Source organism: Eschrichtius robustus, chromosome 4, assembly GCF_028021215.1.
Source record: "Eschrichtius robustus isolate mEscRob2 chromosome 4, mEscRob2.pri, whole genome shotgun sequence".
In the NCBI taxonomy this organism is placed as follows: domain Eukaryota; kingdom Metazoa; phylum Chordata; class Mammalia; order Artiodactyla; family Eschrichtiidae; genus Eschrichtius; species Eschrichtius robustus.
The window spans coordinates 81161488-81180955 of NC_090827.1; the positions used below are offsets into that span (position 1 = coordinate 81161488).

The following is a 19468-nucleotide window of genomic DNA, read 5'->3' on the forward strand; positions in this document are numbered from 1 at the left end:
AAGAAAGGAGAGAGTTGATAGAGTGGGAGAAGATAGAGGGATCAATGGACAGTAGGTCCTGAAAGACTCAGAGAATGGCTGTCATGATGAATGGATAAAGGAGATGTCTCTCACACACACACACACACACACACACACACACACACAATGGAATATTACTCAGCTATAAAAAAGAATGAAATAATGCCATTTGCAGCAACATGGATGGACCTAGAGATTATCATGCTAAGTGAAGTAAGCCAGACAAAGACAAATAGCATATGATATTGCTCATATGTGGAATCTAAAAAAATGATACAAATGAACTTATTTACAAAACAGAAATAGACTCACAGAAATAGAAAACAAACGTATGATTACTAAAGGGGAAGAGGGAGAGGGATAAATTAGGAGTTTGGGATTACACACTAATATATGCACACTACTATATATAAAATAGATAACCAACCAGGACCTACTGTATAGCACTGGGAACTCTACTCAGTATTCTATAATAACCTATAATGGAAAAGAATCTGAAAAAGAATATATATGTGTATATATATGTGTGTGTATAACTGAGTCACTGTGCTGTACATCTGAACCTAATACAACATTGTAAACCAACTATATATTTAAAAACGAGAGAGAGAATGGCTGTTGTGAAAAAAAGTTGAATCACTAGGCCAGGAGGCAAGCATAATAAAGAATGTAAAAGAGACAGATGAGAAGGTCTCCCAATGGAACCAATGACTCAAGGAGATGTCCCAGTCAGGTAGATTGTATCCATATATGTTACATAAGCCAACATGACACCTTTAAAAATAAATGTAGTTCTTAAGACACAAAAAATGAGTTTTCACCAACAGGATTAATAAAACATGAGAACTACGTATTTGAAATATATGCAGGTCAACAAGATGCATTGCTCCCTGACTGCACCATGGAATGCTTGTGCCTGTGCTTAGCTTACGGTTTCAAGTATGTGGAGGGTAGATTCTGGAAGAGGGTACCTTCTGGAGAGAGGGTTGTTGAGTCCACTGAAATGAAGCTTAGGAATTGTCCTAGCAGTTTATCTCATCTGGCATTATTCACCCAACAGTAAAGTCTGAGAGTTGCGTTATATTCAGAGGAACCTCAAAGGGCCTCTGAATAATGCAGCATTTATAGCAATAGTCTTAAGTGGCCTTGAGTGCAAGAGAAAAGTTACGCACTTGAGGAAAGTGCTGAGATTTCTTCTAAGTATTTCTTAGTTCTGAATTTCTTGTAAGTATTTCTTCCTCTTCTCCCCTTCATAAAAGGAATCAATTTCCTAGTTATTGGAGAAAGCATTTGCACTAATCATGAATATGGTTTCTGGAGGTCAAATACTTGTTGATATACTTATATAAGGTATTAAAATGAGCCTCTAGCACTTTCCCTACTGATTCTTCACTTATGAATGCTAAATGAGATGTATTTGGACACAGGATTCCACATAGCACTGAGGCCATTGTGCATTTGCCACCCAAGAAGATTATCCCTATAATGCTCCTGTGACCACCCACCTTAACCAAGAAAGCTTTTCCATTGTTGTGGAAGCCAAAGAAAGTTCATAACTCCTTACCTCTCTGGATGTATTTTACCACTCTTTTAAGCTGTAACAGGGCTTTTCAGGGATACTTTTCTCAGAATCATGGCTAGTTAAACTGCTGGTTCTCTACAATGTCTTAACTGATCCTCCAGCAAGAAATCGTATTCCTATCTTTTGAATTCCTATAAATCTCATGGTGCTTATCTTTTGCTACCTCGAAATGTAGTTATTTATGTACATATCTTATCTCTCCTACAAGACTGTGAGCTTTGGAGGGACAGTTGGTCTTAAATCATTATTATATCCATCACTATGCTTATTATAATTAGTAGGTGTTCAATAACTACTTGTTGAGTAAATGAAGTAAATAAGTCAGTTCTACTACTGATTCTGTTGAGCCGTAGTTCCACACTGGCTTTTTTTTTTTTTTTTTTAGGGCTGTGTTTGATCTTGAAAGACCTCTTGGTTCTTGAACTACATCTGGGGCTCTTTTGGACTCCACACCGGTTCTCTGTGGTTTGTCCTGGGTCACCATTAGACCTGTCATTTGGTCTATGGCCCTTACTTCCTTATCTATGTGTGGCCTTAAATTTATTTATTTTATTTACTTTTGGCTGCATTGGGTCTTCGTTGCTGCATGCAGGCTTTCTCGAGTTGTGGCGAGCAGGGCCTACTCTTCATTGCGGTGCACGGGCTTCAGTAGTTGTGGTACTCGGGCTCAGTAGTTGTGGCTCGCTGGCTTAGTTGCTCCACGGCACATGGGATCTTCCCAGGCCAGGGCTTGAACCTGTGTCCCCTGCATTGGCAGGAGGATTCTTAACCACTGCGCCACCAGGGAAGCCCCACACTGGCTTTTTACAGGTAAATGTTATATCGAAGCCTCAAAGGGTACCACCCACCCAATGCTGGTGTTATAATCAATGTGCTATAGCAGATCTTATATTATATTGTGTCAATGTGTTAGATCACATTGGGTGAAATCTGAAACTGACCTTCATATACAGAAGGCAAGGAGAGACTGAAGAAAGAGGCAGATCACTCCAGATTGGTAGATGGCAGTTTTAATAAGCAAGGGAACTTAAATGCAAGGTTTGTCTTGGACAGCTGCAAGGTGATTAGATCTCCACGCCTGCCAGAATCCTAAGAGTTTATATAGAAGACATAATGGAATGCAGTCATGTATACCATCCAGATGGTCTCAACAGCGCATTGCTCTCTCAAGGCTGTGTCCTTGAAAATGGCTTTGGCTGTGGGAACAGTGGGCGTAACGTACATTCCATGGACAGAAGAGGGGGTGAGGAGCCTCTGATTGCCTGAGTCCAGCTCATGGTTCAACTGGTAGGTCGCGTCCTTTCCATGACCTCCTCCTGCCACTTAACTGTAAATTAACTCTGAATTAACTCATGTTGGCTGGTCGATTAAACCAGGTTCAAAGGGAATGGGTCAGTAAAGACATTAATCTAGGAAATCAAACCATTCTTAAGCTAACAGCATACGTTCTTTCAAATAATGTCTCCCACGGAGAATTCTTAAAATTACAGAGGGTGTTATCCCATCAGTGTATGTAGTGAACACTGCTTGCAATATGTGTTAGTGAACCAGAACTCATTTTGATGTAGGAGGAATAAAGCAGAAATGGAGAATCACATATGCTTTGCAATTCAGAAGAACTCATCAAAGTTGCCTTTTTCTCCGTGGGAAATTATCAGGTACTGGTTATATACCAGAAAGGATCAAATGCAGGATCATCAGTTAGGACAACTTCTTGATTATGATAAAGCTCTTTCTCAAAGGTCATTCAATTATCAAAATTAGATTTTTCTTACAGAGGAAGAACCAACAAAACTTGGTAATGAATAGCATGGGGGGGATGATGGAAAAGTCTGGGGTCTTGAGGTTATAGGAATAGTGGAGTTTGTTTTAGCACAAATATGGAAGTCAGGAGAACTAGTTTGAAGGTAATGGATAAAGAAGGAAGTTAGTTTGGTTTTGGACATGTTGAGAAGAGATGATGCTTTGCACTAGGCATCAGAAATGTATGATCTAACTTGAAAGGAAGTTCAGGACTCAAGAGATTCAAGAGCTGGGTACACCAAGGTTGTGGTTCAAGCTCTGAAACCGTCAGAGAAGATAAGGCAAAGAGAATCTGAAGTCCAAGAGAGAACCATGAGAAACATCTTCATTAATGGGATCAGAAGAGTTGCTCATAGTGACTCAAATCACTTTTAATTCCATCTCTGTTGAAAAAATTACTCCCCTAAGCCAGTTGCAATAAATGAATTTCCAGACATTGTTTCTGGCAAGAGATTGAGCTAAGCAAAATTTAAAGAATATGAAGACAAGAACTTTATCTTGTTGAACCATCTCCGTCGCATCTCATCATTCTCTCACAAATGGGTGGGCTGCAGGGGCAGTGTGGACAGTGGAGGGCATCCTGTCAGTGGCCAACAGAACAGGCTCTTTTTCACCGTTCAACTTGCCACTAAATACATGGTCAGTAATATTCAATCTTGCTGAATTATTAATGGTTAAAAACTTATTTTATCCCGATTCATGCAGATTTGGGTTAGGACTAATGAGCAAAACAAGAATGAAGTCTAAATAATGCCCTGTCCACAACTACTCACCAGTATTTTATCACTGTATTGGGCACTCTTTGCTTAGAGTTCTAGGTCAAGGTGAGTTCTTGCCATGGTACGAACAGCCCTTTGGAATAATACCAAATTAGCAGATACATTAAAAAAAAAAATCAAGATGGAATATCGTTATAGGTTCATATACTCCTGAAAAACATTTCAGAAATAGATGATTTGCTCTTCCCTGAATGTGATTTGTAGTTATTTGTTCATTTATTAGTGTGATTTGGTGACTAACCTCATTTCATGCCCTGAAATACACGGAGGAAAATCTCTTAGGAATGCTGCTTCTCTAAATGGATAGCTGTACTCTAAAATGTCATACCATGTACTGAGTTGCTTTGTAATATTAAAACCGTTTCATTTTCCTCTCCGACTTTAGGTCTTGGGAGCTGATGATGATACCATGGGTGATGGCTGCTCTCAGAAGCTGGCGACTGTGAATATTCTTCGTTTCCTGTTGCTGGTCCTGATTCCGTGTATCTGTGCTCTCATTGTCCTGCTGGTGATCCTGCTCTCCTTTGTTGGTAAGTGATGCCATTATTTAAGATAAATGAAGTTAAAATTAAAATTAGCATGATTTATAAGAGCTGTTTCTACTGCTCTGGGTGGTGGTTTACCATTGGAGGATCTTTCCCAGCGGGGAGAAATCTGATTGTATTTGCATTTTCAAAAGACAAAAGACCTGGATACACTCCAGGGGACTGGAGGCATAAAGAAATGAAGGCAGGGAGACAATTTGGCAACTGGCTATTGTCTAAGTAAAAGATGATGAGGGCTTAGATGAAAGCATTTGGTGCACTAAAGTCAACAGAAATCAAGACAGATTGGATTTTGGCATGAGGGAGAAAGAGAAGTCAAGGTTGACCCTCGGATTTCTAGCTTGGGCAACCAGGTTGACTTTGGTGCCATCTGTTAAAGTAGGAAGTAAAGGCAGAGGAGAGGGATGCAGGTAGATGGAGGGCAGGCTGGAAGTTCAGTTAGGACATGTTAAGTTGGAAATGCTTGTGGAACAACTAAATACAGTGGAATCATAGTTTAAGTGCATTTATGGTGAGCAAATTCCGCAGTGCAAGCTGGGCCAAGAAATGGGGGACTGTAAGGGTCCAACACCTTACCTTCCTAAGGGAATTTCAAGGGAAATTGTGAGTCTGTGTGACTTTTGGCTTCTGTGCTGACATTAGAATTTAACTCCCACCCCATGGTTACTAGTCTGAAGCTGGAACTATCCAGAAGGGAAGCTGAGAAGGGAGCCTGAGTGCAGTTATGAATGTGCGAGTCTCAGTGGAAGCAACGGGAGTAGACGAACTGTGAGGGGAAAGGGCACTGATTAAAAGCTGGGGGCAAAGCCCTGGAGGATGCCGGTGTTTAGGGGAGACAAGGAAAGAGGAAGCATCAAGAGATACCGGAAGTGTTGTTGGAGAAGAAGGAAAGGAACCGGGAAATGCTGGGTTTCACAGAAGCCAAAGGCAGAGAGATGGTCAGAGGTCACAGGGTGACAAGTAAGAAGAGGACAGAAAATGCCTCGGCCCAGGAAGTCTGCAGGTTTTCTCTTGGGGTTTCAATCGCCCTGCCCTGCGTGGTGCCAGCTCTGGCCTGCTCCCGGGCTAAAGGCAGGACAAAACCCTGAAACTCACCTCTGCCCCTCTCTTCTTCCAGGACTCCCCTCCCCTCCAGACTTGGCCTGCTTTTGTTTCCTTTCCAGCACCGTCGGGGCGTTGCTTTTTTGTGTTTTGTCCAGAGTTTATAGTTGTTACGTCTGGGAGGGTCTGTCTGGGAGAAGCTCCCTCAGTCATACCCCTGTCATTTTTAACAGTCTCATTCTCAGAACACTGTGTGGAATGGCTCACACACTGTGAAGAATATTTCCTTTCCATCTCAGGGTGGAATGCTAATATAAGTTTAAAACCCATTTTTAAGTGCTTCAGAGCTTAGAGGCCTCTGAGCAGAGGCAGGGTGCTATTAAAACAGTGCTTTAATTGGGTTTATTTGTTTGTTTATATATTAAATTTAAACTTTTTTTATCACTTTATTGAAATTTAATTTACACACCGTACCATTCACCCATTTAAAATGTGTAATTCAATAATTTTTAATATATTCACAGGTAAGTTCAACCATCACCACAGTCAATTTTGGAACATTTTCATTACCTCAAGAAGAAACTCTATTCCCTTTTAGCTGTCTGTCACCCTCCCATCTTTCTATCTCCCCTGTGCCCCAGCCCTAAGCAACCACTAATGTACTTTGTGTTTCTATAGATTCCCCTATTCTGGACATTTCATATGACCATATGTGGTTTTTGTGACTGGCTTCTTTCACTCCACATAATATTTTCAGGGTTCATCCGTGTTTTAGTATCTATCAGTACTTCATTCCTTATGGCCAAATAATACTCCATTGTATGGATTTACCACATTAAAAAAATCCATTTATCAATTGATGGACATTTTAGTTGTTTCCATCTTTTGGCTATTACGAATAATGCTGCTCTGAACCTTCACGTTCAAGTTTTTGTGCGGACGTATGTTTTCATTTATATTGGGCTTATACCTAGGGGTAGATTTCTCTTTTATCACTTATATGAGATTAGGAAGTGAACCAATTTGTAACCATTTCTTAGTGCTATTTTGGCTTATATGTAGGTAACCTTTAGAAAGTGGATGTTTTCCGAACACTGTCTTCAAAAGCATTCTTTTCATAGATTCTGCACCAGATGATTTGATATAGATATATTAAGTAATATTTGCCCAAATAAACATTTCCTGTTTTATAACTGAGATGTTTGTTGTTTCAGTGAGCAATAAAATCATTTTTTACCTTTGTTTAAAAAACCTCATTAGATTCTGCTTGCTTTTAAGAATGTTCTGTTTGGTTTGCGTATATAATCCGTGCTCTTTCAAAGTTTTGTAGTTATTTCTGGGTCTGTAAGGGTTGCTAAGGGATGCTGGAATGCCACTTGTGTACAAATAACAGGAGCTCTAGCTTCAGAAGGCAAAGAGATAATAGTGAGAGGTTTATTGATTAGGAAAAGATGATAAAACCTTATGCTAACAAACACAGATGCACTACGAGTTTCTAATTTTGTCTTTGGGCTTCTGGCATGCGTAAAGTCAAGATGGCAGAGATTTCTGAAGATAAGAGAGTTGGACTTTCTGAATAATTATTTCAGCAGCAAGCTGTAGAAAAGAGCAATAGCAAATCATTTCTCTCCTCAACCCCTTAAACTGAAGCTGGAGCTACAAAGGTTTCGTTTAGTTTAATTTAGTTTAGTTTGGACTCTAAAATGAAGGTTCAGGTTTTTGAAGGAAATTGAAAGGAAAAATGAAGAGGAAGAAAGGTACAATATTATACCTCGGTTTTTGTTTCTTCAGTTATAGTCTAATACTGAAGGGCCATGTGACCTAGAAGAAAGAATTTATAACTCAACGCTAGGAGGTCTGGGTTTAGCATCTTACTCTTCCATTTACTAGATGTGTGACTTTTGGTCACATGCTTTACCTTCTCTGTGAGATGGGGAATATAATTCTTATTCATTTCACAGAATTGTTATGGAAGTAAAATGAAATAATATCTGTGAAAGTGTTTTTATTTTTTTTAAATTTTTTTTAGTTTTTAAAAAATTTTTATTTTATATTGGAGTATAGTTGATTAATAATGTGTTAGTTTCAGGTGTATAGCAAAGTAATTCAGTTATACATATGCATTCTATTCTTTTTCAAATTCTTTTCCCATTTAAGTTAATACGAGTATTGAGCAGAGTTCCCTGTGTTATGCAGTAGGTCCTTGTTGGTTATCTTGTTTTTTTTTTTTTGGCTATGCCGCGTGGCACGTGGGATCTTAGTTTCCCGACCAGGGATCGAACCCGCACTCCCTGCAGTGGAAACGCGAAGTCTTATCCACTGGACCACCAGGGAAGTCCTGTTGGTTATCCATTTTAAATATAGCAGTGTGTACATGTCAATCCCAAACTCCCAATCTATCCCTTCCCCCCAGTAACCATAAGTTTGTTCTCTAAGTCTGTGAGTCTGTTTCTGCTTTGTAAATAAGTTCATTTGTATCATTCTTTTTAGATTCTGCATATAACGATATCATATTGTGAAAGTGTTTTTATAGGTGACAACATTCATTATGAGAGTAAGAAATTGGTTTTTGCTTATGAATATTATTACTAGTATTAGATTACTTGTTAATAAATAGTTCTCTTACACTCAAAAATTGACCAAAAATGTCCTTATCTCATTTTAACTCTATCTGTAAGAACTAAAATCTGTGTACTATGACCCATCATCATAGTAATCCCATAATTTATAACCCCATAACCCTACAACCAAGCTATTGCCATAGTATAGTTTAATTGCTAATAAAGTAGCTAGGAAGAAGTAAAGTTGACCGACTGTTGGATTTGCAATGTGATGCCAAGTTTCACTTGACTGTTAGGCTCAGGCCTGAGAGCCACTTTCAGAGACTCATTCCTCTCTTATAAGAACTAAACTAGCAGTTTAGTTCTTCCATCACATGTTGTGCTTCCATCGCATGACTACAAGAGTCAGCTAGTACCATGGAATACTTGATCAGAGCTTGGACTAATATCTGCCTTAAATTATTTATAAATAATATAGAAACATTATATATGCAACACTTAAAGTAAAATTATGTTGACATGTTGAGCAACATTGAACAGACATAAAATTGTAGATATAATTTGATACTGTTTATTCCTTTATTGAATGCCTGTTAAGTTCGAGGCAGTATCCCATGGGACTTGGGCACAGCCCTGAATCAGCCTATCCTCATGGGCTTCCTAGTTCAGTGAAGGAGGGACACATAAAAATGACCACACAATTGATTAGTTACCACAGAGGTAACTCCTATGCAGGAAGATTGTTTCTTTGAGACAGGGTCTGACAGGGTCTGAACGTGGTCTGAGAAGCCTTCCCTGAGGGGGTGACACTTTAACCATGACCTTCACCATGAGGATTTTGGAGTGGGGGAGTGGCGTGATTGATCTGGTTGGGGCTGTTAAAAGGTGTTTTTGACACCTGTCTGGAGAAAGGGTTGAAGTGGGTAGAGAATGTGGCAGGGGAAAAAACAGAAAGTTATTTCAAGCGTCTTATAAATGTGATGCTTTGGAGTATGGTCTGCACTGATTTTTGCAAACTATTATTCATCTCAATTTGATTTCATCAAAGGTATGGTCCCCCCAAATCTCATTAGGATGTTCTTAACTTTTTTTTCCCCAGCTGTTGAAGACCTGATTTCAAAGGCTCGTCCACTCATCCACATCTAAAATAAATTTTGTTTTAGCCTTAAGCTTAAGAATGGCCTAAGGTTACCATCCTAGTTTTCTTAATTGTATGTAAAGTCTATGTGGGACCTATTATTTTTTAATTTTTGTCATGCATTGAAGAAGAAAGAAATTATAGTGGTGGGGAGTATAGGAAATATGGTAAATAGTTTGTTTTTCTTGAACTCAAGAGAAATATTCCTCTATAAAAGTGACTTTCCTCTTCAAAAATGCTAGATGAGCTGGAGATTATTGAACTTAAATATAGTTTTTCTCTTACCAAATTTCTTAGCAGCTTGTGGCTTTTACAAGAATTTGGAATGATAAGAATCTTAACTTCCTAACTTATAATGTTGTGTTTTGAATATTATTTTAAAATGGAAAACCTCCCAGATCCTGATTTCTTTACACCAAAACCTTAAGATTTTCCATGCTCTTTTATGACCTGACTCCACGTTCCTTATTTAATTCTCCAAATTCCTTTAATAATGCTGGTCTTCTGAGCAGATTCAAAAACATAGAGTTCTCAAACCTGAAAATATTTTTTCGTTAATTCCTTAGGTCTGAGGTTATGCATTATGTCTAAGGTTTTGGAAAGGGCTGGCTAAAGCCTTGTACTCAAAGTGTAGTACGTGGATGCAGCATAACCGTCACTTGGGAGTTTGTGTGAAATGCAGAATCTGGAATCTTGGGCCCCACTCCAGACCTGCCAAATTTGCCTTCTAATGAGATCCCCAGGTGATTTCTATGCTTCATCCAGTCCTTAACCCACTGCAATCTGACCTTTTCCTCTTCCTCTTCTTTTCCTACTACTAAATCTATTCTGAGGCCCCCAATGTCCTTTTTTTGAATGTGCAGAATTTGGAACCGATGTGTGTTTGAACAAGAGTTTGAAACGGAGAGCCTGTGCTTTCTCTCTGTGTTTGTTTACATCTGTTCACAATGAGCATGCTCATTTTTGGGGCCAACAATGCATTCTTCCATTCAGATGTGACGCCCAGCTATGATCCTGCTCAGTCTTGACTACTCCCTTCTTCTCGAAATGCTCTTCTGCTTTGCCTGGATATTATCATTTCTAATTTTCCTTCTATTTCTGGTGGCTCTTTCTCTGTCTCCTTAAGCTCATCTTTCTCTACCTATCCAGTAAATTTTGGGGCATCTGTCCTAAGCTCTCTTCTCACTTTGCACCCATACGTCTCTAGACAATATCATCTTCTCCCATGGCTTCCTTCATCATTCCTGCATCCAACAAGTATTTATTGAGACCTTCACTGGTGCCAGGCATTCTGCTGGGTGCTTGAGATGCAGGCATGCATAATATACCTTCCTACCTTCGAGGAGGCAGACAAGAAAACAGACAATTTCACTTGAGTGTGTATGTGGTATATGCAGAGTGTGCTCTGGGAACACAAAGAAGATGCACATTTGTGGGGAAGTCTGGCAAGACCTTCTGGAGGAAGTGCTTAGATTGCCCCGGATTTAGACTTTTTTCCCCTTGAATGTTTCATAGCATTTTATACTCTATTTATAATAATTACAGTAACAAAAGGAAGCTTCTACAACTTTTATTTTTCATTCTCTATTATCTATTGTATCAGTCAGGGCAGGCTATGCTATGCTGTGTAACACAAATAATTCTAATATATTAGTGGCTTAACAACAACGAAGGTCAGTTTCTCACTTGCAACATGTGCTTTGCAAGATGGCAGGGGGGCTATGCTTGTTCAGGTCATTAAAGGACTAAATTGATGGACCAGCCATCATCTTGAACCTTTGTGGTTCTTGTGCCAGAAAGAAAGAAAGAGAGCCCTAGAGTAACTTCTATACTTTTTTTATACTTTTAAAAAAGTATATAATGCAGCATCACTAATTATAATCACAATGCCGTACATTAGATCCCCAGAACTTACTCATCTTATAATTGGAAGTTCGTACCCTTTGACCAACATCAAAGATATCAAGAGACAGAATGAGGCCAGAGAATGTAACCCCAGCATGTGCCCTAGTAGAATGGGAGAGAATTGAAAATATTTGATGAATAACACTAACGCAACCACCCCATCTTGGTAAATATCTTCATTTACCCAGTAATTCAAACCGGAAACCTTGAAGGGACCTCTGACTCTTTCCATTATGTTCTTACAGTTTTGCCTCTGAAAGCTCTCTCGCAAATGTTCCCTTTGTCCTCACTGCTTTTGCCTTGACTCAGTCCTTCTTTTCTCACTTGGACTCTTGCAATAGCCTTCTAACTGTCTGCTAGACTTAACCCCTTTCAAGCATCACCCTGTTGCCAGAGTGATTATTATAACGTTCTACCCCATTTAAGACTCTGCAAAATTTCTCTATCACAACAAGATCAATTCCAAACCTATGACAGGAATACCCTTCCCAGCCTGGTTTCTACTTCCTTTCAAGCCTTTTCTCTTGCCAGTCCCCTGTGTCAGCCATGTTTAATTACCTGCTAGTCAGCTTTTGCATATTTTCCCCTTTGCTCTATCTAGAAAGTTCTCCATTCCCTATTACTACAACTCCCTCTTCCCCACAAATGCTTGGCTCAAACCTAGAAAATCCTGAATCATCTTTTAAGATTCACATGGAGGATCTTCTTCCCTAAGAAACCTTTCCTGACTTTCTCAAATGGAATGACAACTTCTTCTCTAATTGTTGTCCCCGGATTGTCCTATGCATATCATTCTCAAAGCATTTGTATCATGGTCTGTAGTTTTAGGCTACATGCCTGTCTCCCCCAACTAATCTATAAACATCTCGATGATAAGAAACTCTTACTACATTTTGTAATTTGCTTTCAGCAGAGAGTAAATACATAGTTCCTGGCACATAGAAAATGCAAAGTAAATGTGTTACCACATGGCTAGAGATATAAAGATAAGGAATTAATTTCAAACTCGTATCATAGGAAAATAAATTTTTTCAACATGCATGCAGATGATGGTCGATTTTTTTTAACTTGTATACCGTGTCCAAAATGAGAAGGGTGTGTGGGTGTGTGTGTATCGGTATGTGTCATGCCCCAACTCAATTCTTGGGTAAAGTTAAACAACTCTTGTAAGCTTTGGTTTCCTTCCCTCTGAAACTTCATAAAGAAGAGTTCATTATAGCATCTGTTTCATGGGATTGTTGGAAGGCTAACTCAAGAAATGCCCATGGTGAGGATACTTAGTAAAGTGCCTGTGTTAGTTTCCTGTTGCTGCTATAACAACTCGGTAGCTTAAAATAACACAAATATCGTACCTTAGAGTTATGGAGGTCAGAAGTCCAAAACTGGTCTCACTGGGCTAAAATTAAGGTGTCGGTAGTACTGTATTCCTTCTGGAGGCTCTAGGGGCCAATCTGTTTTCTGCCTTTTCCAGTTTCTAGAGGCTTCCTGCGTTCCTTGGCTTGTGGCTCCTTGCCATCTTCAAAATGAGCAATGGCCCGTTGAGCCTTTCTCACGCTGCATAGCTCTGACACACACCCTCTCACCTCCCTCTTCTGCTTATAAGGATTCCATGACTACTGTGGGCTCACCTGAATAATCCAGGATAATTTCCCCATCTCAGATTCCCTAACGTACATCTGCAACATCCCTTTTGCCATGTAAGGTATGTAAAGTAACCTATTCACAGGTTCTGGGACTCGGGATGTGGACATCTCTGGGGGGAGCATTATTTTGTCTGCCACGGTGCTCAATCCACTCATTGTAAATGATCAGTAATACTTGACTATTATTGTTGGAAATGCAGACTGTTTCTTAAACATTGTTAAATAGAGCTGTGTTATAGCAGAAACACTTTTGAGCCATACAACCTTGATGTAATGTGGCCTTCTATTAATAACTTAGCATGAAAGAGTCACAGTTATTTTACTCCAAAAGTGGGTTAAGTGATTCACTTTTGAAAATTACCTTAGCCATTTTATTATGCTGGGATGCACTTAGAGTAAAAGGAAATTGGCATTTATTTAAAAGTACCTTAGGACTTCCCTGGTGGCGCAGTGGTTAAGAATCTGCCTGCCAATGCAGAGGGTACAGGTTTGAGCCCTGGTCCCGGAAGATCCCGCATGCTGCGGAACAAATAAGCCTGTGTACCACAACTACTGAGCCTACGCTCTGAGCCCGCGTGCCGCAGTTATTGAAGGCCGCGCCCCTAGAGCCCGTGCTCCGCAACAAGAGAAGCCCCCGCAGTGAGAAGCCTGCACGTTGAAACAAAGAGTAGCCCCCGCTCACCGCAACTAGAGAAAGCCCATGCGCAGCAACGAAGACCCAATGCAGCCGAAAATAAAAATAAAATATAAAAGTACCTTAGTAGCCCTAAGGAAGACAATTTTACTTTTATTACTATTACTGTGTAGTAATGACTAACAGTTATTGAGAACTTACTGTATGCCAGGAACTGTTCCAAGTGTTTATGTATGTGTTGACTAATTTGATGCTAATGGCCAGCCCGATAAGGGGAGGTACTTTGATTTTCCTTATTTTATGGCAGTTGAGAGTTTGCCCAAAGTTTCAGGGCTGGTAAGTAGTGATGGGATTTAAACCCAGGTGGTCAGGCTGTAGAACCTGTACTTTTAACCACAGCACTGTTAAAATAGGAATGTGGAAAAGGATGGGGCAACACTGGAAGAATGAACACTCTACTTTGGGCTAATAACGCTCAGCATTTTTGTAGCTCACCGTGATGTAGCTTGACAGTATTTAGTCTTACTGATTTCTATTTTTTGTGCTTTTAAAAAATGCGTAATAGAGGACCAACTGTGAGTTGAGAGTTGGTTAGTTTCCAGAGATGCTTGAAAACAAATGGTCTAGTCAGTTTAGGCTTTTAAAGACAGGTCCTTTAGGCTTGTTGTCTTTGTCTTTCTCTCAAAAATATAGTTTAGGGACATTAGCTTTAGCAACTACCGTATATCATGTGTTATCTTTCTATTCTGCCAACTTGCTTTGATATGGAGAGTTTAAGAGCAAGGAAACTGCTTTTTTTTTTTTTTTTTTTTAAGAAAGTTGTTTTTCAAGACAGTGTTTCCTGAAAGAGTTGGTGTTTAAAGAATATTTTAGAGTAAACAGATATTATTAGCACTTTCACCACTACGGTTAGGTGAAAAAGTTAAAGGAAAGATTATTAATAAGGCTAGTCATTACAAACAAAATGTTAAGAACAACTGTTGAAATATTTCATACGATAAGGAACTCCCTTTAAGTGAATTACACAGGGATATAACTGAGGAGTTGGCATTTGCTCAGAGTGTGTTGACAGAGCTGGATGCTGACTTACAGGGTCAGTGTGATAAGTAAATTGACTTTATGGGTCCTATACATTCATTATAGCCATGTTAGTGGAAATAACACGTTATGTGCGAAATCTCTATGCCAAAATTAGCAAAGAAGAGAGCAACTAATAAGTGAAAAATAAAATTATATCTAATTAGTAAATTTTTCTATATGAATAAAATACACATTATATAGCAAACAAATCTATCGCATACATTTATTTTGATCTAGGATGAATTCTAAATCATTTTGAAAATCATAAACAATTAAATGAAATCTTTCGTTTCACCTACTGCATTTAATATTTATTCATAATCACACAGACAGTTTGGGGAATGTGTTACCTGCACCACATGGTCATGATTTAGCGTTTACACTCCACCGTTTTGCTTAGAAGCCTGTTGACCTTAGTTAGCTAGAAAACAGCTGCTTTTCTATTTTGATTTGTAGTTAATGTTTTCCAAGTGTCAAGCACATGTAGAGAAATTTTTTTCTGTAGACTGATATTAAACATTTTATTTATATTTCTTCTTCTTTTTTTTTTAATGGTCCATGGGCTGTTTGGAAAAGTGGGAGCCAAGTAGAGCATTCACTGTAAATGCTTTTAGGAAAAAAAATCTTCCTTGGGTATTTCTATAATGGATCAATATCACATTCATTTATTTTAGTGGCATACTCAACCAGAGTGCTATATTCTGGAAACACTCTGTTGTCTATTTTGACTGAGTTAAAAATACATGACCTCTTTCAAAGTTTTCAGATTTTCTGCCTAAAGCGAAAGCTAGGGGATTCCCAATAATCTTAGGTTGGACTCTATTTTGTCCATGAATAAATACTTTGAGAAGGTGACCAGTTGATAATCTTAGTTTAATGCCTATTTCTTATAATCAAATTTATAGCTTCTGGTCGAAGATGAAGATAATATAGTTTCTTCTTTTAGTTTTTCTGGAATTGGAGTTTTACTTTTTGGGGGGGGTTCCTATGAGTATTGGTAAATATTTGAGCTCTATTATTTTTATTATCTGATGTGTGTAGTTCACTGAAATTTAGTGCCAAATGTGGAGAAATAGAAGGCCACAGGTAAGCTGGCACTGTTGTCCTTTGTGGCAGGTAGAAAGACAGGGAGAGCTTGTGTCCTGGGTACTGAGGAGCATAAATGATGTGTGAAATTGAGACACTGAGAAAGCAGGAAGGAAACACTGTATGATTTGCCACATTTTATTTGTGGTGAGTCCCAGGTGAGGTAGAATTGCCCTAAATTCTTTGGGCACTAGGAAACCTGGATGGGAGACTCAATTGCTAAACCTTTAGCTCTTGAGCAGCAATAGACACCTCACAGGGTTATGTGATTTACGATAGAAGAGAAACTATTGGTTGTCTCGAGAAGCGGGTGGTTTTGCTGGCCATCATTTTCTCTTTGCGTTTGCCTGGGAAAGCAGCTCTAGAGTTTTCCTAATATGTTTTTTAAAATAAATATTTCTAGACAATTCTCTGGCAGTCCAGTGGTTAGGACTCCGCACCCTTACTGCAGGGGGCACGGGTTTGATCCCTGGTTGGGGAACTAAGATCCTGCAAGCCACGCAGTGCAGCCAAAAATAAAAAAATAAAAATAAAATAAAATAAAAATAAAATAAAATAAAATAAAGTAAAATAAATACTTCTAGTAATGTTTTAAAATATCTTTTTTTGGTCTTTCAGGAACATTAAAAAAAGCCTATTTTAAATCAAATGGGAGTGAACCTTTGGTCACTGATGATGAAGTCCATGTGTATGATGTTATTCTTCCAAGTACAACTCATAACGAGAGCACCGGGACGTCTACTGCCGATCCCACCCAACACATTCCAGCCTGGACTATGGATGCTTCTCTCCCAGGGGACCAAAATCACAGGAGCACAAGTAAGTCTGAAGGTGCTAAATACCTGGGCACTTTAATGTCTGTGGAACCCACAGGTAGATTTTTAAGTGTGGCAACTGATGCTCTTAATTCGCAATCACTTACTGGTCACACAGGAAAAGCTCTGCTCCCTTATCTAGCAAGCATAGCCAAGTGCCCTGGTCCTAAACGTGAAATGCCATCAGCTCAGCCATCCAGATAGGGACTGGAGTAAGAAATAAAAAGGTACCAATGCCATTCAGTGTTTCTGAGACATAAAAATTTATGCTGCTTGCCCCAGTATAACAGTGTTGATTTTACGGTGGTTCTGTTTTTCAAGTGTTAAGTTACTTATTTCGAGATGGTTAAATTAATAAGTAAACTAAGTTACTTATTTTGTTATTGGTGCCTTGTGGCAGGTATCCTAATTCTGTGATTCTTCGAGGTAATTTCGCTGTAAGCATCTTTGCCTTAGACATCTTTGCTGTAAGCATTTCTGCCTCGTAATTAATTGGTTGTAAGGCAATTTTACGATGAAAGATAAAAAATGAAAAATGAAAGAGGGACATTTAAAAAGACATAATGAAATGTGAGAAATGAATAACAATTAAAAAGACATTGCTAAATACAAAATTTTTGAATGTTTAAAATGTGTGTAGATTCATGGTGACACTGCACAAATAACTGATTTTATTTTGTGAGTTGTACCTTGTCTTCCAAGTGTTCTGTTTATAGTATTTTTGTACACTATTTTTTGGCTTGTTGATTTGTCTCCTCGTTCAGCATTGCGCTTTTTCTTTTTTGCTAAAATTTGTTCCTTTGTTAAGAGAGGTATCAGTTTCCAAATACTAGGATGCATATTTGTAACTGAGTTCTGTATTGCACTGTGAAAGCCTTCTCCACTGGTGTTTGTTCCTCGCATACTGTCACATGTCCGTTGATAGACTTTCCAAAGTTCTATGTGAAATGTAGGTTCAACTCTGTGCCTCTGAGGCCCTCAGCCTCTTTCTCCTCCAGTGCAGTGTTTCAAAATAAGAAACCAACACAAAGCAAATCGTCTTCTGTCAGCTCAATAAAGCCATCAATAACATCTCTAACTGGAAGAAATGATAACACATTTCAACCCGTTGAAACCAAACTGTCAAACCCCAAACTGTCAACCAGTTAGTTTACCTTTCATTGCAGAATTGCCTTACAGTCAATTAGTTATGTGGTGAAAATATTTGCAGTGAGATGCTTACAGTGAGAAGTGAGAAGACCAGGCACGCAGTTCTATAATCGAATGCCAAGGGATTTTTTTTTTTTTTTAAGGTATTTGTTTTTATTTATTTATCTATGGCTGTGTTGGGTCTTCGTTTCTGTGCGAGGGCTTTCCCTAGTTGTGGCAAGCGGGGGCCGCTCTTCATCACGGTGCGCGGGCCTCTCACTATCGTGGCCTCTCTTGTTGCGGAGCACAGGCTCCAGACGCGCAGGCTCAGCAATTGTGGCTCACGGGCTCAGTTGCTCCGCGGCATGTGGGATCTTCCCAGACAAGGGCTCGAACCCGTGTCCCCTGCATTGGCAGGCAGATTCTCAACCACTGCGCCACCAGGGAAGCCCAAATGCCAAGGGATTTGACGGGAGCTATCCCTTCATTTGCTTTCGAGGTGTCTATGTGTTCTTTCTCATTTCCTGGTTTTATTAGCTATGCAATTTATTTTACTTGTTGGTGACTGACAAAATCACACCTTGAGGAAAATGGCATGGCCAAAACTTCTATTTGAGGACAAATGGAGGTATTTGTCAGTTATTCCAGAAAAAGAGCTTGGAGAGAGAGAGAGAAGACAGAAAGTGTGGAGATGGGTCCAGTTAGATGGCAACAGATGATATGCTCCGGAATGTGACTCTATCCCTCAATACCCCTCCAATTTTTTTAGTAAAGTTACTAACCTTCCAGAATGCTAGTGGGAGTGGATTAGTGTGGAAAGTTACCTAGTCAGTGCTGATAAATCATAATCAGAGCACAGTCACTGTTAAGAGCTTTCTCTGCAGTTGTCTTGAGTCTTACTTTCTACTTCCTAAAACAAGGTTATGTGATTGAAAATTACACAAAACCCATTCATCCCTGATCACTTTCTTGTTTGTTGCTCCCTCCTTCCTGAAAACCTCCAAAGGGAAATCACATCTTAGGTCTAGGACAGAATATTTATTTTCATTCGGAGCCAGGAAGGGAAGGATTAAGCTGACTCTTAAGCTATCATAGTACATTTGCCAGTATCTGAAGAAACGCAGGATTATTCTATCTCTCTAGCCCCAAAGCGTCAGAATGTTTGGCTTCCATTGTTTCATGGAGCACCGGTAGATATTAACTGTTTCTTACGCTTAGAGTTCACCAGCGATTTATACGGATTCATATTCATTACCTGACGGTAATACTACAAACCCAAATTATGCTAAGTAAAATTTGTTTTCCTCATGAGTTTAATTTTGAAGTTTTTAATATTTCGGTCATGTCTTAAGCACTTCATTATTCTTAGGGCAGTGTTTTTCAACAAAAGGGCAGAAGTAACTTAAGCAAACACTCAGTCCAGTTAATGTGGTTGCAATTACAGCAATTGTTATTTTCTTTTACAAGGTGGCTTTGTCTCTATTTTGAAAGTTCTGTCATTTGTTAAGATTCAAATAGAGGTGACAAACACATACCCCGAAGAGTAAAGAAACATATGGTCCCTGTTGCTCAGTTTGGGAGTTTGATGGGAGTCTGTTTGACTCATTTTCTCTTCCTATGGGTGGAACATTGCTTGAGAATATGAACGTAATTTGACATGTAAAGGAAACCCAGGTGAAATTAGAATGATTAAATGTAGGAAGGTCA

The 19468-nt window shown here is 39.1% G+C and overlaps 1 protein-coding gene across 1 annotated transcript in view; it reads left to right on the top strand.

The window, feature by feature from the left end:
* Window positions 1-4576: 4576 nt before the first annotated feature.
* CORIN (corin, serine peptidase) overlaps window positions 4577-19468 on the top strand; it is a 220436-nt gene continuing 205544 nt past the window's right edge. Inside the window, exons 1-2 of the mRNA XM_068542232.1 lie at window positions 4577-4715; window positions 16437-16637. Coding sequence (XP_068398333.1) covers window positions 4595-4715; window positions 16437-16637 — 322 coding nt within the window. The 5' untranslated portion in view covers window positions 4577-4594. The remainder of the gene's footprint in view (window positions 4716-16436; window positions 16638-19468) is intronic.